We start from the raw sequence: 26,450 nt of genomic DNA on the forward strand, positions 1-26,450 counted from the left end.
TGGACCATCTCTTTGTGCTGTGGAGTGGTCCTAGGAAGGGACAGAAGGCTTCCAAATATACGATAGCACAATAGTTGAAAGAGGCAATTAGCTCGGCTTATATCTGCAAAGCGTCTAGAGTCCCAGAGGGATTGATGGCACATTCAGTTCAGTCTCAGGCGACATCATGGGCTGAGTGTCAGCTTGTGTCGCCACAAGAAATTTGTCTGGCAGCTATCGAAGTCGTTGCACACTTTCACTAGACATCGTTTGGATGTCCAAGCCCCAGACACTATGAGCTTTGGTGAGAGTGTTCTTTGAGCGGGAGTTTCCCAGTCCCACTCTATTTAGGGAAGCTTGGGTACATCCCAGGAGTCTGGACTGATCTGGGTATGAACAGGAAAGGAGAAGTGATTCTTACCTGATTATTTTCATTCCTGGAATACCACAGATCAGTCCAGAGTCCTGTCCAGGGATAGGGGAGTGTCCGCTCGTGTTTTCTGTAATGCTGATGTATATAGGTGGCAGAGCTGGTGAAGATTTCAAGTTCTCCAGGTTTGGAGTTATGAAACAAAGTTTTTCTTTCAAAGAGGGGCTTTTACCTCTTTCCCCCTGCTCGTCGGTGGGCCTTTTTGCATTTCATTAGGATTGTCATGTAGTGAGTTTCGGCTTGGGTACAGGTCAATACTGGGGGACTGCAGGTGGCCCTCTGGGATATGTGCCAGTGAAACTTTCTCTGTCTCCATCTGCTGGAAGGGAGGCTAAATCCCAGGAATATGGACTGATCCATGGTATTCCAGGAAGGAAAATTAGCAGGTAAGAACCAATTTTCCTTTTGCCATGCAATAACAGCGTGAGCCGGTAGCCTTACTAGTCCCGTGCCAAAATCCCAGCAAGTCACCCCAGTTTCAGTGTGAGCCTCCGGGAAAACGTCATGTTAATGAAATGTGACAGCTGACATACAGTCTCTTCATGCGTGATGCCACGGAAGGATATTTTTTGTGTGACGTGTCATCATACTGCCGCTGTCCTCGCATGGGCAGGGTGACCTTAGCTGGTAGCAGTTTCCAGCGCATCGTTCCCGTAAAGAAATTCACATGAGTGGTCTCCCAGTTGCCACTGCTACTATTTATCATTGCTAAAGCATTACTAGACATACACAGCGCTGAACAGGTACACGTAAGCGACAGTCCCTGCTCCATAGAGCTTACAATCTAGTCGAGAAACCTACATGGCAAACGAGTCTATGGGAAGTGTATTTATTGTGAAGCAGTGGTTTTGGATTTAAAACCAGCTTCAGCAAGGCAGCAAGATAAGGGCACTCATGCCAGCATGAAAGCTCGAGCACTGCTCGTCTCTCCTCCAATAGCAACCGCAAGGGAGACAGAAAGGATGCTGGTGACATCGCTAAGCAACAAAATGGCCCTCTCTCCAGTTTAGGTGGCTTCCTTCTTGAAGTGGAACGTAAAATCTAGCGCAGAGTTATGTTGTTCCCTTTCACCACTCAGATTATAGGCAGGGAGGAAAGAGCAAAGCGAGGGGGGAGAAAAAGCCAAGGAAAAAGATTTTTCCTTGCTTCTAACAATTTTTGTTGAACCGGGATCCCAGTTTGAAACTGGGAGCTCCCTGCCTCTGCGAGACAACTGAGGTTGTAGTAGGAATGACGTCCCTCTGTCTTTTTTTTTTTTTTTGCTTTCAGGCTGGAACATGCCCGGATGCACGCCAAACACCGGGGCCACGAGGCGATGCACGCCGAGATGGTCCTCATCCTCATTGCCACGCTGGTGGTGGCCCAGCTGGTTCTGGTGCAGTGGAAACAAAGGCACTCTCGTTCATACAATGTAAGTTCCCTGCATGCACCCGGATCAGGCCAGGCTGCTGGGCTGTGCTTCCCTTCCAGCAGGTGGAGACAGAGAGGAAAAACCTGAAAGGCACCCCCTCTTACCCTGGTGTGTGCCACCTGCGATCCTTCAGTATTTCTCTGTCTCCGGCAGATGAAGGTGGCAGAACCTGCGGTCCTGATCCTTAAAGAAAAGAAAAGACAGCCTCCAGAGAGGAAGGCACTTGTAAATTTTATTCTACCTCTGCCTAGGCCAAGCAACGCTTGTCGATTTGTGAGGCAGCTTTCAGGAATTCCTTGATTCTACCTAAAATGATCACTGTGGCCATAGCTTTGCAGTACAAGACCAGGCCCAATCCCTTATTTGTAGTTGTCAAACTCTCATATTGTCAGAAAGCACGTAACCCTTTAAGATATCTGGGCCACAGCGCTTTATTTATTTATTTTTGAATGACCATAGGAAGCAGGCAGTGCTAGATGGAAGGAGGCTAATAGCCCATCAAGGCTCTTCACCAGCTCGGTGCTGACGTCCTGTGACTCCACTGGAGAAGTGATTTGTCAGTCCTATTTGTAATTCACTGACCTTCCACTAACCACACCTAGGACACCCAAATCAACCCCTTGGAAAATGGAGTGGGGCTGAGCACCTAAATTAAGGCTTCCCAAAAGTGGGCGGGGCTAAGGCAAGGGAAGTTAGTTAGGCACTTAAGTGCTGCCTAACCTGACTGGGCAAATCTAGGAGCTGCGATGGCCAGCCTAGGGCTTACCAGCTCTCTCTTTCCCACCTCTGGTAGCCCCGACTCAGAGAAGCCATCTCTGCCGCCTCCTTTCTATCCCCGAGTGCCCGCATCCCCTGACCCCCACCCGAGCCAGGTGCAGGGAAGCCTGTGTCGTCGTCGCCATCATCGCCTTGCTTGGCTAAAGGTTGGGTGTGGGGCGGCGCGGCACTGGTAAGGGCTTTCCTTGAAAAGGATCCAGGGATGCTGGCAGCCGGGTGGCGATGGCTTCTGTCCTGGGGAGGAGGGGGGTTCGGCCAGCAGGGTTTTCTGCTTTTTAACGAGACAGGCGGGGAGCAGCAGATTGGGGCAGTTTTGGGAGAGGATTTAGGCCAGTGGAGCTGATTTTCAGCATTAGTCACTTTAAGTGCTTAAATCTAGGCAGCCATTTGGATTCAGGAAATAATCAGTCAAACTTAGGAACCTAGGTTTGCGAGTGAAAAGTCGCTGAAATAGGCAGCCAAAGCTTTTAGTTAGTGTACAGCATTTTTTTTTTTTTTTTAAATGCACCCCACTGTAAAGAACCTTATTCCAACTCCCTGTGTGTGTGTGAGAGAGAGAGACAGTAGCTGTGTGTGTGTGAGAGAGAGAGACAGTAGCTGTGTGTGTGTGTGAGAGAGAGAGAGACAGTAGCTGTGTGTGTGTGAGAGAGAGAGAGACAGTAGCTGTGTGTGTGTGAGAGAGAGAGAGACAGTAGCTGTGTGTGTGTGTGAGAGACAGAGACAGTAGCTGTGTGTGTGTGTGAGAGACAGAGACAGTAGCTGTGTGTGTGTGTGAGAGACAGAGACAGTAGCTGTGTGTGAGAGACAGTAGCTGTGTGTGTGTGTGTGTGTGTGAGACAGTAGGGTGTGTGTGAGACAGTAGGGTGTGTGTGTGTGTGTGAGACAGTAGGGGGTGTGTGTGTGTGTGAGACAGTAGGGGGTCTGTGTGTGTGTGTGTGAGAGACAGTAGCTGTGTGTGTGTGTGTGTGAGAGACAGTAGCTGTGTGTGTGTGTTTGTGTGTGAGAGACAGTAGCTGTGTGTGTGTGTGTGGCCTATGTGTTTGGATCAGCCACGCTCTGCCCTGCCTGCTGGGACAGTTTTGAATCCCCCCTCCCTTATTTTCTAACCACTAAAAATTGCATTTTTCAGCACCTTGTACGCAGGTAAAATGCCTGCCCTGTGCGCTCGGCCACACCTGGATTTCCTTTCAAACCAGTGCATTGTTCATCATTAAACTGCCCACGCAGAAAGCGGGTGCAGATTTCAAAAGGGAGACCTCGCGTGTCCCTACCCCTTTGGGAGCCGGTGCTGAGTCGGCAGATAAACAGGGAGCCCTGGACTCCGCTCCCTGGGTGCTTTCTACGCCCGGGCTTTGCATCCGTTTTTTCAAAGTGAAATTACACAGATACTTTAAGTATGAAAATCCCCCGGGGGAGGGGGGGAAGTATCTGCGGACCCTTGCAGGTACCTTTTTCCGACAGAAGCAACGTGCGTGCTTTTGGGAGCCGCTCCGCTAAATGCAGGTACAAGTGCACGGGTGGTTTCAGTCCGGGAACGCTGTAGTTTTTTTCCGGGTAAAATGCTCATTGCTCATGCCCAGGTTCCTCAGGGCAGTGTTGTTTGTGACCTTGAAGTCGATCAGGTCTTCCATATCCCAGGGTACACAGGCTGAGCACGCATAGTCTGCCTTCATGTTTTCCTTTGCACAGTTGATGGATAATTTCACGGTGCCATTCTCTGTGCGCTCCAACCTGTTTTTGGTGACCAGAGCTGTGAGCAGTGTCCAGATATGTCTTCGTCATGCATATAAATGACCTCTTGTCTCTAACTGCTAGGCTTTTTTTTTTTTTTTTATGCGTTTGAGGATCCTTGCGTTGTCTTCCTCAGCATTATTGGAAATAATCACACGAAAACGCTTCTCCTCGCCTGCAGCTTTCCCTCAAGTTGGTTGTTTTTTGGGGGGTTTTTTCTGCTGGGCACAGTGCACTATAACTAGCAAATATCGTATCACGTCTGCCATTCTTCAGCCCACTCGGTCCTGGGTCTCATTAAAGATCAGTATCTCCGCCGGGGCTGGAAATGCCACGGAGGCCATGTTCAGAGTCCCTTGGTGGAGCGGGGGGCAGGGGAGTCGCAGTCATTGTGTAACATCATCATCTAGGGGCCACATTAGCCCTATCCCAGAGGGAGGTGTGGATTGTGGCCTGTTGCTGGAATGGCTAGCCAGAGTTTGGGAAGAGGATATGAAATGGAGGGGAAAAGAAATCCACAGGTGGTTGCAAGGTTTATGGCACCGTAGACCAGTGGAGGCCAATTCTAATCAAACTGGAACCCCCAAAGGAGCAAGAGGAAACTGCCAGGCTGGAAGTAAAGTCTGTATTTTTAGCATCCCTGTAGCTGTATGTTCCACAGGTGTCATGCAGCATTAGTGCATGGCATTCAGTGCTACAGCAAATGTATTTTTTATGGGGACTTAGAGTGGAAGAGTGAATTAGGGCTTAAGGAAAAAAAAAAAAAAGGTGCCTAAAGCTTTGATGCCAGGCAGAGGATCCAGGGAAGGAAAGAGTCATGGTGATGCCAGACTGGGAGTGGAGAAGGAGAGAACAAATATCAAAGGGAAAATATATATTTTAAAAAAATTGCAAATAAAAAGAACCAAGTAAAAAAAAAATATGCAGTTTTGTTTTGGAGGTTTTTTATATAAAAAAAAAAAAAAATTTCCCTCAAGGATTTTTCCTAAGTTGTGTGCGGCTTTTTGTCTGTATTCTCCCTCCCCCCTCAAAAAAAAATGCCACCACTGGGTTGAATGCTGAACTCAGTAGATTGTGGCTAAGCCGAGCATTTGTCTCTGGAGCTGTTCTGGACGTCCCTGTACCGTCAAACGCTTCCTAAAAACTTCAGCTTTATTCCGCTATAATGAAGAGGGAGGAAAAGACATGAATCGGTCACCGAAGACTCAAACTCCCCTCAGAAACAGCAGCCAGGATTTGTGACTAGGTTCCCTGGCGTGCCTGAGTGTGGAGGGTCGCCGCGGGGCTGCAGGCTTGATCCGAAGCTCCGCTGTGGTCCTGCTTACCTTTTTTGGGGCTCGGGTTCTGGCTGGGTGGTATTGTCTCGCTCTGATCTGCTCGTGCTGTCCAAGCAGCTCAGCGTTTGGGTGCATCAGGATCAAAAGAACCAGTCGAGGTGGGGGAAGGATTTCACATCGTGCACGATTAAAGCAACCCTCGGTTGGCTGCTTGGGCTATAGCTCAGTGCCGTAGCACGGGAGATGAGCTTCCCATCCCAAACCGTAAGGGCTCCTCAGCTCCAGATAGGGAGAGAAGATGGCTACAACCTCTATGGTGACCCCTGCTAGCCATCGAGTGGCACTGAGGATGCCCTCTCAGGAGGGGGGGGGGGGCAAGAACCCACAGAGCATAACATTAGTAATGAAAATGTTTTCTAGCAAAATGTGCAGAGCATCCTAGTCCCTTCAGAAGTGCTAATGGAGCGGAGAATGAAGGCCACGCTCGAGCGCAAGATTCCTGTTTTCTGGTTGTTAAGCAATGAGCATGAAAGAGCCATGGTTTGCTCTGGTTTCAGATGGTGACCCTCTTTCAGATGTGGATCGTCCCTCTGTATTTCACAGTAAAGCTGCACTGGTGGAGATTCCTCGGGATCTGGGTCCTCTTCTCAATAGTCACCGCCTTTGTCACCTTCCGGGCCACTCGCAAGCCCCTTGAGCAGACCACGCCCAGGTAAGACTGCAGCCTGCAGTTTTGTCATTTCTTTTAGTTTTAATTACTACTACTACTATAGTGCTACTCGATGCACGCAGCACTATACAAACAACACATAAGACACAGTCCCTGCTCAATAGAGCTTAAAATCTAATCCAAGCCGAAGCTACAGATTTAAGAGTCTTAGGGGGTTGCATATAATAAGACAATGGTTAAAGAGGCTGTAAGCAGGACAGTCAGACTTAAGATTCAAAAGCAGCCTCAAAAAGAGGTGGGGTTTGAGATGGGATTTAAATAAGGCCCCAGCTCAGAAAGTCTGTTCCAAGCACACAGCACAGCCAGGTGGAAAGCTGGAATTGGCAGTAGCAGATAGGAATGACTTGCTTGATGAGGGGTATGTAGAGAGAGAATGTAACTTAACTCCTGCCCCCACCCTTGCAGCTTTCCTACATCAGCGGGGGATGAAAACGTCTTCTAGGGATGCCATGCAAAACCACCTTAAGCCAGCAAATGCTCTGAGTGTAGGCCTAGACCCTAGTGTCTGATGCAAGTCCCCACTGGCTCTGATGCCAGGGTCGTGCTGGTGACCCTTTAAGACTGAGGGATGGCTTGGACATGAATTTGAAAGGTCCGCCAGAATCCTGTGAGAACTCAAACTCCTTGGTAGGCGGCACAAAGAGAGGAGCAAGCAGGTATGTCCCAAATTCCAAGGAGGGTCGAATCATGATGGCTTCTATCACCAAAGTGAGAGCCATCTCCGCCCTAACTGCAACTGTTAGTGTTTGGTGTGTCGCCTTTCACATCTTAACCCCTAGTGTAACCTTCCTGACTCCAGCTCGCTGCCATTTGGGACCAGAGAGGTCTAAGGCCAAGATGTGTGGGTCTTCATTTGCAGCCACCAAGGATATTTCCCTAGTTGGGCAGCCCCTGCTCCCCGCCTAGTCTATTTCTATCTGCGGTTTGGATGTAAACCGATATGATGTACCCACTAATATCGGTATAGAAAATAAATAAATAAATAGCCTGGGCAATGGAGAGAGCGCGAGGTCCGCAGCTCCCTTTGGAGCCCTCCACTGATCACCAGGTACTGTCGTGTGATGGTTTGGACTCTCTGCCATGCCGACGAGCGGGATTCCAGTCCGTTGACCTGTACTCTGATTTCCTGCAGGCTGGCCTCGTGTTCTAAGCAGGAGAAACTCCTCATCAAAACTCCCCAGGCCATCAATATCATTTTCTGTCAACTGTGAACGAGAGGAGCAGAATATAAATAAACTAAAGAAACAAAAGAAAAAGCTGATTAGGTGGTTTAAAATTATATTCTGGGAATTACCGAAATAAAGACAAATCAAGTAAAATAGGAATGTTCTAATGCTAAAGAAAGCTCTCGCTCTTACATAACTTGACCATCATCCTGGATGCAAGCATGAGCAGTTATTCTGGGACTCGAGAAATCCTCGGTGAGCTTGTCCACGTTTCAGGCATCCCGCTGAAGTACTCGTGCTACTCATTCCCGACATTGATTACTCTCATACCGCCCTTATGTTCTTATGGCTCCTGTGCACACTGTGCAATTTTGAAACGCCGAATCCGTGTCAGGTTGGACCTTGTCATGTGAAGTGGGTGCACTTCGCAGATAAGTAATATAGGTATTTTATTTGCAACTTCAAAACATGTTTAAAAAAAAAAGGACTTTTTTGGGACAATGATGATGATAAATGCTGGCGCTACTAACAGACATTAGTAACACAAAACAATATGTGCAATTAGCATCCATTGTGATGGTCATATTATGAATAATAACTTGTAGCAGAGTGAGATCTTTTTTTTTTCTTTTTCTTTTTCTTTTTGATTTATTTTTTTTTCACTCTGAGATTATGCATAGTCTGTAGCTAAAGAATTCAGACCTGAGAATAGCACCCAGAGAATATAGGTGAGGAGTAATGAGTGCTTAGTAAGGTTTATCTGCTATGCACCGAGGTGAAAGCTTGCAGTAGGGTGGCCCGACTACTTGCAAGCATTGAGTGTCTTACCAAGAGAAAAGCCCATTGTAAGTCGGTAGTCAGGGAATGCATTTAAAGGTCCAGGATCACACTCTTGTGCCAGAACCCAGCAGGCGGTCCAGTTGTAGACATTCAGTAACACTCCTGGGGAGTGATTTCCCCCTGCAGGAGATGCTAAGTGTGCAGGATGCTTGGGGCCTACTTGGATTCCTGCACAGAATTGTTTTTTTGTTTCTTAAAGGTTGGTTTATAAATGGTTCCTGCTACTCTACAAGATCAGCTATGCCACCGGGATTGTGGGGTACATGGCAATCATGTTCACGCTTTTTGGGCTTAACTTGCTGTTCAGGTAAGCACAGTTTGCATTTCTTGCCCCTGTTTTCTGCGGGTGATCTACTTCCTTTGATTTGGGTTTTGTTTTTAAATATTTTATGTTTGGGGTTGTGGCATGGTCAGCTTTCGTTCACCGCTTCCCAGGGATTTATGTAATGGCGGAAAATAAAAACTCTTAAAATGAAATGTATTCTCGTTTTCCGCATCCTCAGCATGTGTACATTCAAACAGAATTGCTTTCAAAAGGAATCATTGTAGGCTGTGGATAGATTTATTTAAAAAAATTATTGGGAATTGTCTGATAGAAAAGATATTCTCTGAAGACGAAGGGGTTTACCAGTTACAAAAGTGGGCCACGTGTCTCTGCTCAGCACCGAACAGACTGGATCTTCCAGAGCTCTCGGCAAAGGCAAGACTCTTTCTCTGCCACGCACAGTACTTCCCATGCCTCAGCTACTCCACGAGTCCTCTGCATCCATTTTTATCTGCCCAGCCTGTGGCAGAGGAGGTCACTTGAGTCTTCTATGGACAGTACTTCTCTGACAGAGATGCAGGATCCCAAGATTCCTCTGAGATCGTTGGTTGGAAGGAGCCTGAACACACTAACCCTGCCCACTGGCCTCAAACTAATCGCTTTGGGACTAAGTGAGATCAAAGAGAAGGAGAGGGCTATACACCAAACCTGTTCGACTCTGCACAGACTCGGGCACCAGCCCTCTGTTGGCATCGAGAGGAGTCAAGGTGCTCAACAGCAGAATCTCAATGCCGCTGATACCTCGTGAGTACATCAGCGATTTACCTTTCCCTGTACGTACTCGGATCAGTCCACACTCCTGGGTTTTGCCTCCCTCCAGCAAATACCATATTCGGGGAGCAAAGAGGGCACCGTCCTCAGATATTCCGGAATCCGAAATCTTTAGAAAAGGTTCCCTGCATGATGATGCTTGCAGTTCAGAGATCCCCCAGGTGGAAAAATAGCTACCAGTAAAACCACCTTCAAAGTGAGATCCTTTACTGTTGCTCTCCTCAAAGGTTCAAAAGGAGCTACACACTACCCTTACAGGACCATATTAAGGTCCCACGAGGGACTGGGCTTGAACCAGAATCGCACTGACTGCTGGAGACCGCATCACACCACAGAAACCCTCAACCACTAGAACTGTACATAGTATTCAAGGTGCGGTCTCATGGAGTGATACAGAGGCATTATGACATTTTCCGTTTTATTCACATTCCCTGCCTAATAATTCCTACCATTCTGTTTGCTTTTTTGACTGCTGCAGCACATTGCGCTCCCCTTTTAAGGGCAAGTTCCTTTTGGAGAAGATTTGGGACAACTGATAAAGCAGCTTGGTGATAATAAGGTGCACAAGCTACCGGAAGACAAGCTTAAGTGGGCTAAACGTTTTCTGCCTGTTCGCGCTCACTTTCGGGGCCAAAGGCACTTCTGTCAGAGCAGGGCTCCAGGCGCAGGTCAGAGAGAAAACCTTGGGAAGATCTCAGTCCTTTTGTGGATGTAGAGCAAACAGAGATGGTTCTGGCCAAGGGTCTAGCGGAACCAAATCACAGTGAAATGAGGCCAACTCACTCCTCAGTCCCAGTCATTGGGGGTCAGTTGACTCTTTTTTTTTTTTTTTTTTTTTTACAAGGAATAGATCAAGATAACGTCTGACCAATGGGTTGAGGCTATGCTTTAGAACTTGCTCGGCCTCTAAGAAACATTTTCATGGTATCTCCCTGCATTTTGCCAATGAAGAAACCGATAGTTCAGGAGACCAGTCAAAGGATGAAAATGCTGGGGGCCACTATTCCCATTCCCCGGGAGGAGTGGAGGACGGGATGTTATTCCATTTACTTTGTGGTGCCAAGGAAGGAAGGAACCTTCTGCCCAATTCAGGATTTGAAGAAGGTGAACGTGGCTGTCCAGCTTCCACGTTTCCGGATGGAGACTCTCAGGTCTGTCATAGTGGCGGTGCACAGCGGGGGTGGTTTTGGCTTCCCTGGATTTGCCGGAAGAGTATCTGCACATCGGTATCTCCCGGGAACATCAAAGATACCTGATTCATGAGTCTCAGGAAAACATTTTCAGTTTTGTGCTCTTCTGTTTGGCCTAGCCACGGCTCCGAGGACTTTCACCAAAGTGATAGTGGTGGTAGCAGCAGCCCTCAGAAAGAAGGAAGTGCAGGTTCATCCGTATCTGGATGACTGGCTCATCCGAGCGAAGTCTGAGGAACTTTGCAGACAGACGCTGGAAGAGGTCTTACACCGCTTGAGATCCTTGGGCTGGGTTGTAAACCTGGCCAAGAGCCACCTTTTTCCTTCACAGGTTCTGGAGTTTTTGGGTGCGCGCTTCGATACCCATGTGGGCATGGTCTTTCTCACGGAGGAGCGAATTGTCAAGCTGCAGGCGCAAGTGCAGCACTTGTTAGACACCCAAGTATTCAGGGTTTGGGATTACGTGCAGGTCCTTGGTTCCATGGGCTCTACTCTGGAGCTTGTCCCTTGGGCGTTTGCTCATATGAGACCTCTACAGAAAGTGTTGCTATCCCGCTGGAATCCAGTGTCAGAGCAGTTGCATCTTCCACTTCAGCTTACAGAATTTGCCAGGTTTGGTCTTGGCTGGTGGCTTGCCCGGGACCATTTGGGGCGCAGGATGGACCTTGAAGTGCCTCAATGGGTGGTAGTGGCCACCAATGCCAGTTTCACCATTTGGGGGGGGCTGAATGTCAGTCCCAGTCGATACAGGGCCAATGGTCAATGGAGAAGGCAACTTGGCCCATCAATCATCTAAAGACAAGAGCAGTGCAATTGGCTCTTGAGAGGTTTCTTCCTCTTCTGCGCAACAGGGTAGTCAGAGTCCTGTCAGACAATGCAATGACAGTGGCCTCCATCAACCGTCAGGGAGGATCCAAGAGTCGGCTGGTAGCTCTGGAAGCGGAGATGCTGATATCCTTGGCTGAGCAGCATTCGGCCTTGATAGCGACTTCGCGACACGGACCCATACCTCTTCCTCAGAGGGCCCTCCCAACACACTGTGCTCTCCTCTGCTGGTGGCATGGCAGTGCGCTGCACCGCCACGCGCGATTCAGCCCAAGGAGGCTCCTCTCCCCACGCTGACATTCCCGACAGGCCCTGCACCAGTGTGGGAAAACTGGGTATTTAAACTGGCTCTTCAGCACCAGCAAATGTCTTGGCTACAGGCTTGCTTGTGCTGGTGCTCTTTTTGGATTACCTTTCTCCCTGTGAATCGGATTGCCTGCTTGGATTGTTTGCGCACTACCTGCCTCTGACCCGGATTGCCCTTCTACTCAAGGTAGGCTGTTGTCCTATCACTGGGGTCTTCAAACGTAACACGCACATAGCGGGGTCCGACATTGTGCAAGTGGATATTCTGAGTTGACAACAGTTGGATCCTGGAGAATGGGAGCTATCGGAGAATGCAGTGGCCCTCAATTCTCACAGATGCAGCACTCTTCACGTGGATCTGATGGCAACTTTGAGGAATGCCAAGGCACCGTGTTTCTTCAGTTGCAGAAGAGAGTACAGAGTGGAGGGGGTTGATTGCCTGGTGCTTCCCCGTTGTGATCTGTGTTTTCTTGTGGCTCCAGAGTGGCCGTGAAGGCCTTGGTTTGTGGATCTGGTCAACCTAGCGGTGGATGGCCCCCTGAGGCTGGGCCATCTACCAAATCTAAGTCAGGGCCCTATATTTTCAGATCAAGTGGATTGCTTTTGTCTAGAAGCTTGGCTTTTGAAAGGAGGCAGTTGAGAAAGAGAGGTTATCCGGAGGATGTTTCTACTCTGCTGCGACCTTGCAAGACCTCTACTTCCTTGGCATATGTCCGGGGTTGAAGAGTCTTCGAGTCTTGGTGCATGGAGCAGGGATTTATTCCTTGGCAGGCGTCTGTGGTGCAGATTCTGGCTTTCTTGCAGAGAGGTCTGACAAAAGGTTTGTCCTTTAGTTCCCTGAGAGCACAGGTGGCCTTAGGCTGCTTACGGGGCAAGGCTCATGGAACAACTCTAGCTGTGTGGTGCATTTTCTTTGTGGGGTGAAGCATTTGAATCCCCCTGTTCATAAGGTGTGTCCTCCTTGGAGCATTAATTTGGTCCTTGGGGTGTATGTGTGAGGTGCCTTTTAAGCCTCTTGAGAGCGCCACCATAAAAGATCTGACTCTGAAAGTGGTTTTCTTGGTAGCGATTTGTTCGGCCAGAAGAGTATCTGAGCTACAAGCCCTGTCATGCAGGGAATCCTTTTTGCGGATTTTGGATTCTGGTGTTTCGCTGAGGACGATTCCCTTCTTTCTGCTGAAAGTGGTTTTGGCGTTCCACTTAAGTCAGTTGGTGGAGCTTCTGGCATTTACAGATCTCCAGATTGTTACGCCTCATGCAAGGGAATTGAGGCATCTGGCTGTCAGGAGGGCTTGTGGAATTCACAAACTGTTTTCTGCTGTCAGATCACCTTTTTGTGCTGTGGAGGGATGCAAAAAAGGGTCAAAATGCGTCAAAAGCCACAATAGCACATTGGTTGAAGGAGGCCGTTGGTTCTGCATATATCTGTCGCGGTCGGCCTGTTCCAGAGGGTTAAGAGCTCATTCTACATATTCGCAGGCGCCTCCTGGGCAGAGTGCTAATTGGTTTCACTGCAAGAGATTTTGCAGGGCAGCTTCTTGGAAATCTGTACGTACCTTTGCCAGACACTACCGACTGGATGTCCAGGCTCCGGACATCGACAACTTTGCTAGATGTGTTCTTCAAACGGGACTCTCGCAGTTCCACCCCAGTTAGGGAAGCTTTGGTACATCCCAGGAGTCTGGATTGATCTGGGTAGGTACAGGGATAGGAAAATTGGTTCTTGCCTGCTAATTTTTGTTCCCACAGTACCACAGATCAGTCCAGAGTCCCATCCAGGGGAAAGGAGTTTTGTTTTTTTTTTGGAGAGTCCGCTCGATCTGTCTTCTTTAATAGTTCTGATTAATCTGAAAATGAAGAATGGTACAGGTTTCTCATTATTCCTGTTCGGATATATTCTAAATTTAATTATAGTTCTGAATTTTGAATTTTCTTGTCCTCTGCTCGTTTCAGGGGATATGGTAGAGTTCATTTGTAAGAAATTGTTTAAAGTATTTTCTACTTAGGTACTGTTTAATACTGAGGAGCTGCAGGTGACTCATCGGGTTAAGAGGCAGTCCCTGCGAAACTTTCTGTCTCCATCTGCTGGTGGGGAAGCAAAAGCCAGGAGTCTGTTCTGATCTGTGGTACTATAGGAAGAAAAATTAGTATATAACCAATTTTCCTTTTTCAGCTCCTCCTCGAGTGCCAAGATTCGGTCTTGTGGTGTGGCTGTTGTCCATGGCTCTGTGGAGGACATAGAAACAGAATACAATGGCAGATAAGAACCATGAGGCTTTTCTGTGCTACCCACAACGAAAAGAAGGGTGTAGAACGAGGTGTCATGGGATGAGGGTGAAAGGGGGTAGACTCCGGTGTAATCTTCGGAAATATTTCTTTACAGAGAGGATGATGGATGGATAGGATAGTGGAAACAAAAACGGTAACTGAATTCAAGAAAGCAAGGGATAAATACAGGGGATCTCTGAGATGGTGTTGGAAATTGGATGGATGTGCAGACTAAATGGGCCATAAGGTCTCTTTCTGCTATCTCTTTTTTGTTCATTTACTTCCCGTTGAAATGCTGTAGACCCCATTTCATTGGCTTTTTTGTCTTGCTTGTCTCAGGGTTTCTTGAATTTCCTTATTTTTTGTCTCCTCCACCATCCTCTGGAAGGTTGTTCCATGCATCCTCCAGCCTTCACATTCAAAGGATCCTGACTGGACCTCTGGAAACCAGTGCGGCATTGTCAGAGCCTAAGAGGCAGCCTCACCTCCCGATATACCTCTTGTGTCCAATGTGGAACCTCCTGAATCTCTTTGATCTTGGAGCTGTGCGTTGAAGGGCCACATTGATACTTCAAAGCCTCTACCTGATGAGAGACTCTCTGCAGACTTTCTTTTGGCTCCCTGGTCTTGGCTTGAGTCTTGGGAGTGAGATTTCTCTCTACTTCCAAATCTTTCCTCAGATCGTAGTGGTTGAGGGTTTCTGTGGCGTGATGTGGTCGCCAGCAGTCAGGGCGATTCTGGTCCTTGGCTTGAACCTGTCAGATACCGGCTTCAAGGATCAGGTCTTCACTAATGGGGAAGGCCAGGAGCCTGACTTTCTAGATTGGAACCACTCTGGATGTCGTCATGGCCATATCTTAAAACTTTGTATTTCTTTATTTAATTATTACTTGGATTTGTTGCCCACCTTTATGAATATAAAATTCACTCAAACATCTTCTGTTTGCACACGGGATAGAATTTGAAGCTGCTGGTTTGCTGCTCCGGCGTTTTGAGGAAAATCAACAAGGTGCTATCAAGCAAAGAAATCTTTCTCTTGGTAGGGGATGATCAGAAGAAAAAAATGTGACTTGGCTGTATGGTGGCACGGCCACACTGAAGACAGAAGCCACGGGCCAGCTCAGCAGAATTGACAAAAAAAGACCACACACACGGATAGAGAGAGACTTTTGCCATTCCGGAGAGTTCTGTAAGGTTGTTAGTTTGGTGCTGAGTGTAATCACATGATCCACTTATTCGACTAGTAATGGTGAACTGTCTTCAGAGAACATCTGTTACAGGTAAGCAACTTTGCAGTATTTTGTATTTAACCTATTTATGCATGTACAAATGGTGAGGACATGCAAAGTAGGTATAATTAATTGTAGTAATGCTTAACGGCTATATCCACTATAAGTTTAGAAGTATTCTTTTTCTTTGCTCAAGTCCCATAATGTCACATGAGATGGAAAGTATTCCAGTTTTAAATTTGGGGTGGATTTCTCCTTAGCATTAGATAAGAATGGCCAGAAGTTGAATTTAACAGAGGCCCTGAGCTGCCAAGTTTTGAGTGGGGGCTAGAAAATGTTTAAGGCTCCTGCTGCCTTGTTCAATCAGCAGTCCATAGTTCCTGAGACCAGCGGCCGCATCATGATGGAGAGCTGAGCTGTGATTAGACAGATTGAGGCTCGGGTGCGGAGGCAGACTTTGTGCTATAGCATGAGCAGCTTCCTGACAGGCTCAATGGAGGAGCCGGAGCTCAGCCCCTAGAAATGAGACCTGAACCTGTGAAGAAAATAGCTTTTGGGGGATTAGTGGTTTGAAAAAGGCTGTCATCAAACTGAAAAAACGAAATTTCCCTGTACGTACCCGGCTCAGTCCAGACAGTGGGTTGAGCCTCCTGACCAGCAGAGGGAGACAGAGAAAAACGGAAAAGGTATCCTATATCAGGTCCCTTCGGTATTTCTCTGTCTCCCAGCAGAGGCAGGCAGTTGAACCACGAAATTTCCTTATCTTCCTGCTACATCAGTCTTCATGTATGGGATTTCCCTCCTCCACAGCTGGGAGACAGACCTCTCTTTTATGAGCTCACTCTGGGCTATAAGGGAGGAGTATCCTGGGCCAATACCAATGCTCGGTCTCCAGCAGCTGCAGACAACGAAGAGGATGTTAGCTCCCACGGCCTAGGTTCGACCCCCTGGCCTTGTTGCTCCCCGGACCACAGCTCATGGCGGTTGATTTCTCCCGAGAGAATCTCTGGCTGAGTCACCTGGCTGCAGGCCCAGTACTCGGAGGGTTAAATAGGAACTGGGAGAGGCTTTAATTTGCAGGACTACTCTCCTCTCCTTTCCCTCCCCCCCCCCCCCCCCTTCTACACCTCCTCTTCTGTGTTACTAAATTAAAAAAAAAAAAAAAAAAGCAAAATGCAGTCTGGCCTGCAAGAGGCAGCAAAGGAGAGCTCCAGTACTGTTGTGGGAGGTAGCAGATGAAAAAGGCTTAAGAGAGGAGAGCTGTCGGGTTACTTTCTCCTCTTTAATAAAAGAGAAAGTGGTCCAATTTCGGTAAGGCAGTGCCACAGTGGTGAACCCGCAGCCCAGTTCTGCAAATGAGCAGAAGAGAATCTGCTGCTGCTCTCGACAGCAAAGCAGGGAAGAAGAATCACCAAGTCGACTTTTCTCAGCCGGAGCAGGCTCCTCCCAGGAGAGCGGGAACTGAGTCCAGATGGTAGTGGGTGGGTGGGGGTCACCTGGGCACAGATTTAATGGAGGCCCCGGCAAATGCCAAGGTCGGCGTGTTCTTCAGTCGTAGGGCAAAGCCAGGCTGCAGGGGACATAGATGCACTAATATGCCCATGGCTACAGCTCAGTCCACTGTCTTCCCATATAGGGAAGGCAGGACTATAAAAAGAATAGAGCCATTCATCCATGGTGATAATAGCCCAATATCGGCCACGGAGGCCTTGGTACGCAGACCTAGATAGGTTACTGAGTATGGGCCCCACTGCACTCTCTCAAGGCAAAGTCTAGTTCCAGTGGAGGACCCAGCTCCATTATCCCTTACAGCCTGGCCCTGGAAAAGGCACAGCTGTGATCACAGCCATGTTAAAAGCTCAAAATCTGGCAGATTTTTGAGACGTTCTGCAGCAAGCAGGCAATCTCCCTGTGGAAGTCTGGCATAACACACATTTTGGTCTTCCTGCATTTGGGCCTGGCTAAGGAGTTGGTGCTTGATGTCTTAAAGGTTCAGGCAGTGGCTATTTCATGCTATAGGCACCAAGTTAGGAGCACCCAGGTGACAGCGCACTGGAACGCCCTGAGGTTTCTGAGAGGGACAAGAGAGGTTTACCCACCATTCAGACCAATAGTACTTCATTGCTCTTAACAGTCTTATTAAACCGCCCGTCAAACCGAAAAAGCAGGCCTCCATAAAGGGCTTGTCCCTGAAGACCATCTTGGTTTCGATCTGCTTAGCAAGGCACATCTTAGAACTGCAGGCCATTGAGTGTAGAGACCCTTGTTCTTTGCCTCAGACTCGATCCTTTCTTCTTAAAGTTGTATCTTCCTTTCATGTTAACCAGTCTGTTTCTCTGCCAGCCTTTAGCAGTAGGGACTGTTGGGGGGGGAAAAGGACGTCTGCTGGACGAACATCTTATTCTGTTGAAGTTCCTAAAGGGAGCAAACTCCTTTAGGAAGCTAGACAGATTGATTGGCGGTCCCCAGAAAGGGGAGGCAAAGCCACCCTAACTAGGTGGATTAAGAAGATAAAAGCCTTGGATGGCGGCGTGAGCAGACGCACAGAAAGACGCTCCTGAAATTGTTCTTACCTTATTGAAGATGCCGGCGAAAAGGAAAGGCAAAGTTAGGGTTTTCCCCACTGACCCTCCTTTGCCCGAAATACAGAAGCGGATTACTGAATATGCGTCTGCTCTGGTGGTGAGAACGGGAGACGAAGTCCCCGCTGCGACGTTAGGAGAGGGAGCTCCTGCGCCGCCTGGGGAGGTCAGCCTCAGTCCCCCGGATTGCCGACCTCCACCGGCGCCTGTGTATCAGGCGGATCTCCAGCAGTTGGCGCCCTCGGATGACATCACACACTCGACGGAGGGGGAACGCCGAGATGTTGGAGCAGTGTTGCCGTTGAGACTCTCTTCTAGCTTGCTGGGAGCAGCAGCTATGCCGGGATTAGAAGATCCGGAGCCATTGATGTCTCCAGTTTGCCCGAGTGAAGAGGAGAAGAGACTGCTGGAGGTTTCCACGGTGAGAATTTCAGCTGCCTCGATGGAACAGGGAAGGGGTGAGTTTTTCATTCCCCCTAAACCGGCCATGGTGACGCTGGACTTGCTGTGGGGCTTAATGGCCAATATTGGCCAGTTTGTAAAGGAAGCAGATGACAGATACAAGAAAGTGGAAGCAGAAATGCAAGTCCTAAATCTTAAGGCGGAGGGACATTTCAAAGATTTGGGAAATAGGCTGAAAGAAGTTGAGAAAACATCAATGCAAACTCAAATGGTTAATGTTAAAATGATCAAAGATCTGGGATCCCAATCTAAAAGACTGGAGTCCTTGGAAAATTTTAATAGACATTTGAATTTGAGATTCTTGAACTTTCCACGTGCTTTGGGAGAGGATGTCCAAAGCACATTAAAAAAGTTTTTCTCAGAGAACTTAAAGTTTGAAGAATCAAAACTACCAATTGTGAATAAAGCTTATTTCCTGACAAAGATGGAGAGGAGAATTGTAGGAAACCAATTGGGAATGTTAGAGAATCTTACCCAGTTTATAGAAAGTTCTGCCATTGAGGTATTGAGCAGGGGTACTTTATTAGTATCCTTTGTTACGGAAATAGATATTAGCAATGTGATGAAGGCGTACTTTCAAAATATGTCTGAAAATTTCTATGGCCAATTGGTAAGAATTTTCCCTGACTTTGCTAGACCCACCCAATTAAGAAGGCAGGAATTCATTAAATTAAGACCTCAGGTGGTAGCTTTAGGCTACACATTTCTATTAAGATATCCATGTAGATGTCTTATTAAAGGAAAAGGGGAAAGTTTTGCATTTACTGCTGTAGAACAACTTAAGTCTTTCTTAAACGCTAGGATTGTGACTACAGCCCCATAGCAAGTAAATAGAGGCAATCATTAATTAGACATCACCTGTAACGTTAAGCCAGTTTTACTTTGTTAGTTTTTGCAACTTTCTCCCATTAGATTTAGGCCCTCATTCAATTCTTTTGTTTCTTCGAAGGGCATATATGTGATTTAGATTGAATTTATTCACTCGGATATGTAATGTTTAAAAATTATTTTCTTTTATGTCTTTTTGTTATATTTGCCTGAAAAGTATGATTTATGTATACTTTTGAAAAAATTAATAAAGTGTAAATGAAGAAGATAAAAGCCTTGACGTACATGCTGTCAGGCCGGCCCCAGTTGCCCTGTGAGCCCACGCTACGAGGGCACAAGCAGCATCCTCTCCAGATGAGATCTGCAGGGCCACCCCTTGGTCTTCCCTGCATGCCTTCACACAGCAGTACGATAGGTTGGACTCTGTCTTTGGAGCAGGGGAGGGGACAGCCCCATCCAGGGGAAGCTTAGGTAACCATCATATGTGAAGATTGGTCTAGCAGGAATATAAGGAAGGGTAAATCATGCTTACACGATGTTCTTTCCTAGAATCCTGCTAGACCTGTCCAGGAAGGCAGTGGCGATAGGGATCAGTGGGACAGGGCATCATGTGATGTGTGCCCTTCCCCGTCTCTCTCTCTCTCTCTCTCTCTCTCTCTTCCTATTCTTCGTATCACCTCTTGACTCATTCAGAGCAGTCTTCAGTACCTGCAGTGTGTTTCCCCCCAAGAATGTGGCCTTAAGGGGATTTCTGGTGGTCCCAGTGGTATTGGCACAGGACACTCCCTTATAGCCTAGAGTGAGGTCACGATGTGGCGGGGAATAGAACAATAAAAGAAGCCACTTCTAGCTTTGTGTGTATAAAAATTGATTCTGATTATGAACATTTAGAAAAATTGTTTTGGACATCAGATGTTGTCTGGGGATCTTTAAGGGCAACGTAGAGGTAATGTGTTGCGCTCCTAAATGCCTGTCTCTCCTATCCCTGCGTTGGACACGAACTGAATCATTCTGAGGGGCCAAGTCATGAGCTTCAGGCAGGTGAGTGGGGAACAGACAATATGCGATCTTCTTCTCTTTGTCTCCGGTGATAGAAGTTCAGCAGGGTTTTTGAGAACTTTTAGATGCCTTCAGAATGCAGTTGAGCCCGTCTCTTTCTGATTGGATGTATATTCAAATTCTTCCTCCTAAAAGGACTTCATGCCCAGCATCCTCTATGAATAGCCAGGCTACAATGATGCTGGCCATACACAGTCACGGCTGTTTTGTAGCAACTCAGCAACAAATGTTCATCTGTCGGATCTTTACCGCAGTCACCTGTCCACATTCTCTTCCGTTGATATCGGCATCAGTCTTCAGCGTGGTACTGGTCCATGGTCTTGTATGTAAACAAATACAGAAGCTTCAATCAAAGTCTTCAGCCCTTCTTGTTGTTAAGTAGTCATTTTCAGTATTTGCTGTGTCGATGCAGCAAGCAAACATAAGGATCAGTTTCTCCTTGATGATTCTCCAATAAGAGGTGTGTCCTGTCTCTGTCAGCTGTGGAGGAGGGAAATCCCATGCGTGAAGACTGGTCTAGCAGTAATCAAGGAAAGAAAATAGTCAAGCAGAATTGAACCTTAAATAAGAGCCTTAACCCTGTGCGGATAGTGGAGAGCGTTACTGAGCAGGCTCTCGAGAGGTGGATGGTGAGGAGGGGCTGTAGGGATCCCTGGGAAGGAGTCAGCTGGGGGTTTTATTTTCTCTGGATGTCCCCAGGCTTTCATGCAAACCAGTGAACTTTATCATGTTGTGGTAGCCAAGATGTTTGTTGTTTTATTTTGATGTATATTCTGGTTTTTCAGGCACTGGGAGAGTGGCACTCTTTTAGACCTGACAATGGTCTGCCAAACTTAGCATGAAACTGAGCAATTGGAACTACTACACCACACTCGCACCAAAACACAACATCGACTGCCTGTGGTGAGGTCACAGACAGACGCATGTACAAGGAGAATTGGCCCAAATTCAAATTCCTGGTGTCTCATTCCGGACTCCTCAAAAGGGGCTGGAAGAAGTCATGCAAGCTTCTTTAGGAATTCCTTTAGTACATCAAACAGAAGGATGTTAGGAGCACGTATGTGTTAGAGAAAGGAAGGAGGTTACCCATGGGTAGGCCTCAGTATCTGAGGAGCAGGGAGGAAAGGAGAAACACAGCTAACACTTAACACCTTATCATTTGATTTTTTTTTTTCCCCCCCTCCATCTCTGGCTTTCAGAGAGGGTGTGACTGTCAGCTCATAAGAACATAAGAAATTTCCATGCTGGGTCAGACCAAGGGTCCATCAAGCCCAGCATCCTGTTTCCAACAGAGGCCAAACCAGGCCACAAGAACCTGGCAAGTACCCAACACTAAGAAGATCCCATGCTACTGATGCAATTAATAGCAGTGGCTGTTCCCCAAGTCAGCTTGGAATTTGTTGCCAGAGGATGTGGTTAAAGCAGTTAGTGTAGCTGGGTTCAAAAAAGGATTGGATAAGTTCTTGGAGGAGAAGTCCATTAATGGCTATTAATCAAGTTTACTTAGGGAATAGCCACTGCTATTAATTGCATCAGTAGCATGGGATCTTCTTAGTGTTTGGATAATTGCCAGGTTCTTATGGCCTGGATTGTCCACTGTTGGAAACAGGCTGCTGGGCTTGATGGACCCTTGGTCTGATCCAGCATGGCAATTTCTTATGTTCTTGGTTAATGGACTTCTCCTCCAAGAACTTATCCAATCCTTTTTTGAACCCAGCTACACTAACTGCACTAACCACATCCTCTGGCAACAAATTCCAGAGCTCCATTTTTCCTGCCCTGTCCATTGCAGCAGAGTTGCCGAGTAGGGTGACCTTGTCTAGGCAATAAAGATGTCAGATTTTACCAAAGGCCTGTATGAACTACTTTTTTTTTTTTTTTTCTAGTTGCACCAATCTCCCCTCTCACGTCTGCCAAGTTCTGCAGACATCCCACAGCCAAGAGGAGGCAAATAGTAAAGTAGTACCGCCATCTCTAGTGCTATGTCAAGGGTGGCCAGCAGATGGCGCTCCAATAACAATATTTACCTCCTCTCCCCCCAAGTGACTCGAGGAATAAGCTGGAGTGCCCGTAGTCTGAGCCGCACAAGGTGGGAAATGGTCCCCAGTATGCGGGACCTAACTGTACAGCAACTTTTAAGCTAAGCGGGAGTGTCCCTCCTACCATGCACCTGAGCTGCTGCTGTTCCAATTGCAGAATCAAACCAGAAGATGCTATGGACTTTGGCATTTCTCTCCTCTTCTACGGCCTGTATTACGGAGTTCTTGGGCGGGACTTCGCAGAAATGTGTGCAGATTACATGGCATCCACGATAGGGGTAAGTGATCCCGAAGGAAGCTTGTCCTTCAGCAATTGTCGTACTCTTCAGCCAGGGGAGTGTGGTGAATTTTGTACAAGGAATGGTGTACGTGTAAAAGTGAGCTGTGCCCTCTGTGTATTGTGCAGTATTTCACGCTCAGCTTGTACATAGAGTTTTATAAACCTCCTGTTATCCAGACTGGATCCCGGTCAGCGTTATAGTTTCTGTGGATGCATACACACATGCAGCCACCTCTGAGGTGTGTACTTGGCAACACATTTCCACATACCATACTTCTGTAATAGCTATAAGGAAGGAAGCTCTCTGTCCCAGGGAATCTCAATTCAGCCCAAAAGCATGGATTGGGCTTACCTGTGCGTAATATCTGGTATAGTCCTTCCTAAATCTGCTGTTATGATTCTGCATCCAGTCGGGTTTCCAGAACATACCCAGTGAATATGAGGGGGGATAAATTAGCATGCTTTGTAGGCACACAGTGTGTGCGGATATAACGCCTGCATATTCATGGTGCATATCCTGAAAACCAGACTGGCTCTGGAGCCTCCCACGACCAGTTTGCAAAGCTCTGCCCCAGTAATCTGTTTACTGTCTGGATATAATACGACAGATTCTAGGTGAATTTTAGTACAGACTTCAGATTTCTGTTGTCTCGCTTGTCATGAAACATTTTCCAGTAACTGAATTTCATTGATTTTTCTGCTCTGAGTGTTTGGGGGTGAGGTTAGCTGGAAAATTGCCAGACTCCAAGGACTTGTGCATGAAGGCTGCTGGGATTTTGACCTTTGCCTGCCTTCGCCGGTCCAGGCCTGTCCCGTTTGTCTTGTCTTTTTTATGTTGCCAAAGTTATTTTCTACCCTAGGGGAAGGTGTAACTTTCTAAGGAGCTGTGGCTTCTCACATCACATGTGAGATTTACAGGCATGAGCTGTAGTATAGTCCTGCCTAAATAACAACTACAGAAATCTCAGCTGTCCTGGGCTCAGATTTCCAGCCTGCGCCTCCGCAGGACATTTGTCGCTGGTTCCACGTCGCCGCTGACTGCACAGAGCATCGCTAGCAGTAAATCTGAGACATTCAGGTCGTACCCAGCGTGCCTGGTTTAAGAGCGAAGTTCATTCCTAACGTGGTACTCTTAAAACAAACCTGTTTGTGACACAAGCGAGAGCCTTGTATGGCATTTTAGTCCTCTCCCATCCGTTGGAGTATGGCTTTCTTTTTTTAAATACGAGTGGAAATGCATCTATGCGAGTAGCGTCCCTTTCCCCGACAGTGGACGCAGAGCTCCCGCACACAGTGAACGTACATCCACAGCGTTTCCCTGTTACAGCAGGTAGTGTACTTTTCACTCACAGAGAGGCCAGACAGCGTGGCAGTCGATTTGTGCACACGTGCGGCTTCATGTCCATGGAAAATGTTGAAAATGCCAAAATCATTTTCATGCAGTATCTTCCTTAATGGTTCTTAAAGGCCAAAATAAAATGTCATGGCAAATGCGCTTTTTCCAGTATGCAACACAGTGATCAGCTGAGAGTCCCAGCAGATTGTAGATATGTCCACTAGGTGGCACCGACATTGCACGTGAGCTGCCTGTTGGCTTTTCGTTTTTTTGGCGCTCGTGCATTCAAGCATCTCTACCCCAGTCGGCACGCCGTCAGATCCATCTATGTACTGATTTGATATTGGGTTCGTTTGCCCCGCAAAAGTATAAATTGCCATTTAACATACAGATTTGTTTAGTTAATGATGCAATTACGTTGTTTTCAATAAAGTAGCATGTTTGCTTGGAAACGTGGCTGCAAAGAGCAACCAGCAAGATTCAGGCACCACCTGTAAGCTGAATCCACTTCATACTGTCTTGACACGATTATAAGATGTCACTGAATGCAAGGCAACCCTCAGATTCAGGCCAATATGATAAATAAGTTTATTGCGCTAGAATAGGTTACAGCAAACGAGACTCTAACAATGTAAAATATCTCAAAAATGGTATTTACGTTAACTCTCATTGTTTGTGTGACTTAAAGTAAATGCTTAATTTTGATATAATGCCAGAATAGGTTACTCAGCCGGGGCTGGTGAGGCCAACAGGAACACCTGATCCTTCCCCTACTGGTCCTGGCGGGGCGTCACCGCTGCCACCACCACCTTCCCTTGCCGGATGCAATTCTTCCATGGTTGCCTTCTCTTCCCCCTGCTGGGGTCAGCCCCTCCCATGCCAGGCTGTGCCAGGTGCCTGCTGGATTCTTCCTTGGCTTGGCCATGATGCCACTGAATGGCTTGGTGGGATGAGGTAGTTTGGCTGCGATTATGAGGCAAGGTTGTTTCTCGAGCCTACAGATGTCCAAAAAGACCTGGTCTTCTAATCGGGCCAGTACGGTCCATTTGTGACTAGCTGTCGTCAGGTCAGTGCAAAGTGAGCCTCAGATGATGATGCATTACAGTCGGGGTATGGCACTCGTTTTCATAGCTGTCAAGATGTCATAAAGTGTGAGGATTGAAATAGATGCTGTATTAGCAGAGAGCTGAGAAAACAATTTACAGCTGCTGAAGGATGATGTCTGGTAATAGGTGAGGAAAATGTTATCCACATTAAATCCCTTTTGTGTCTCATCACATAAGAAGTTGCCAATACTGGGTCAGACCAAGGGTCCATCAAGCCCAGTATCCTCTTTCCAACAGTGGCCAAGCCAAGGTCACAAGTACCTGGCAGGATCCCAAGGGGTAGACAGATCCTAAGAATCACCTCCACCTTAATAATGGGTTATGGACTTTTCCTCCGGGAACTTGTCCAAACCCTTTTTAATCGCAGCTATACGAACAGCTTTCACCACACCCTCCGGCAATGAATTCGAGAGTTTAATTATGCATCGAGTAAAACTTAGTATTTTTTTTTTAAGTCTATCACCTAGTAACATCATTGTGTGTCCCCTGGTCTTTGTAGTTTTTGAAAGTGGAGACAACTGATTCACGTTTACTCGTTCTAGACCTCTCATTATTTTACAGACCTCTATCATATCCCCCCTCAGCCATCTCTTTTCCAAGCTGAACAGCCCTAACCTCTTCAGCCTTTCCTCACAGGGTCGTTCCATTCCTTTTCCAAGCTTATGCAACTCTCTTCCTGATGATATCCGGTCCAGGGATTGCCCGAGAACCTTCCTTTTTAAGGGACTTTATAATCGTTCAGAGGCATGAGGGCAGCTGGATGCTTCCCCCTGAGATCAGCATTAGGACTGATAGGCTTCAGCAGGCTACAATATTTGTTTGTGCATGATGCTGCTTATTTCACATTTGTTAAGTATCTGTAAGTTGTTTTTTTTTTGTGATCCACCTCAGTGCTTGAGTGAAGAGTGTGGACGATAAAGGTTAATAAGTTTATTTGCAGCAGTTTATAACCTGGCCAATTATCCGACCACTGTTCTAGGCAATTTACATCATCTTATACATAACACAACAAACATCATAAAATAACATTAAAACGAACAAACCAACTAAAAACTTAGCCAAAAGCCTTGCAAAATAGCTGAGCTGCTTACTAAAGGTGCTGTAATCCTGTAACCGTCTGATTCTCTTGTGCTGCATAGAAAAAACCCCTATCCCTCGTGTCTTGCAGTCTCGCCATTGCCGTGCCTGGAGCTGTGAGCGGAAGGGCCTGGTTGGCATATCTCTGGACACCATCGTTTGCAGGTAGTCCTGGCCCTCACCCTGCAGAGCCCTAACTAGAAAGAATTTGAAACGGCTGCCGTTCTTGAGAGGTTTTGAATTTCCCTGATTTATAAAGTCGTTGATGCAGTGCTCTGGCCTGGAGAAATGTTTCCCCACGGGGTGGCTTAATGTTCTTCTCTGTGAAGGTTTATTCCTGTCTGATGTGGTATCTCTCTGCACGGTTTTGGCATTATAGAGGAGTGTGAATGTGTTCCTTGTCGTGCTTCAAATTACTTCCACGTA

The 26,450-nt window shown here is 47.2% G+C and overlaps 1 protein-coding gene across 3 annotated transcripts in view; it reads left to right on the forward strand.

The window, feature by feature from the left end:
* RNF121 (ring finger protein 121) overlaps positions 1-26,450 on the forward strand; it is a 96,063-nt gene that overhangs the window by 22,511 nt on the left and 47,102 nt on the right. For all 3 annotated transcript variants that reach the window (XM_029602017.1, XM_029602019.1, XM_029602018.1), the window contains exons 3-6: positions 1,679-1,820; positions 6,163-6,317; positions 8,541-8,648; positions 22,383-22,503. In XM_029602017.1, coding sequence (XP_029457877.1) covers positions 1,679-1,820; positions 6,163-6,317; positions 8,541-8,648; positions 22,383-22,503 — 526 coding nt within the window. The remainder of the gene's footprint in view (positions 1-1,678; positions 1,821-6,162; positions 6,318-8,540; positions 8,649-22,382; positions 22,504-26,450) is intronic.

The sequence above is a fragment of the Rhinatrema bivittatum genome, chromosome 5 (assembly GCF_901001135.1).
Source record: "Rhinatrema bivittatum chromosome 5, aRhiBiv1.1, whole genome shotgun sequence".
In the NCBI taxonomy this organism is placed as follows: domain Eukaryota; kingdom Metazoa; phylum Chordata; class Amphibia; order Gymnophiona; family Rhinatrematidae; genus Rhinatrema; species Rhinatrema bivittatum.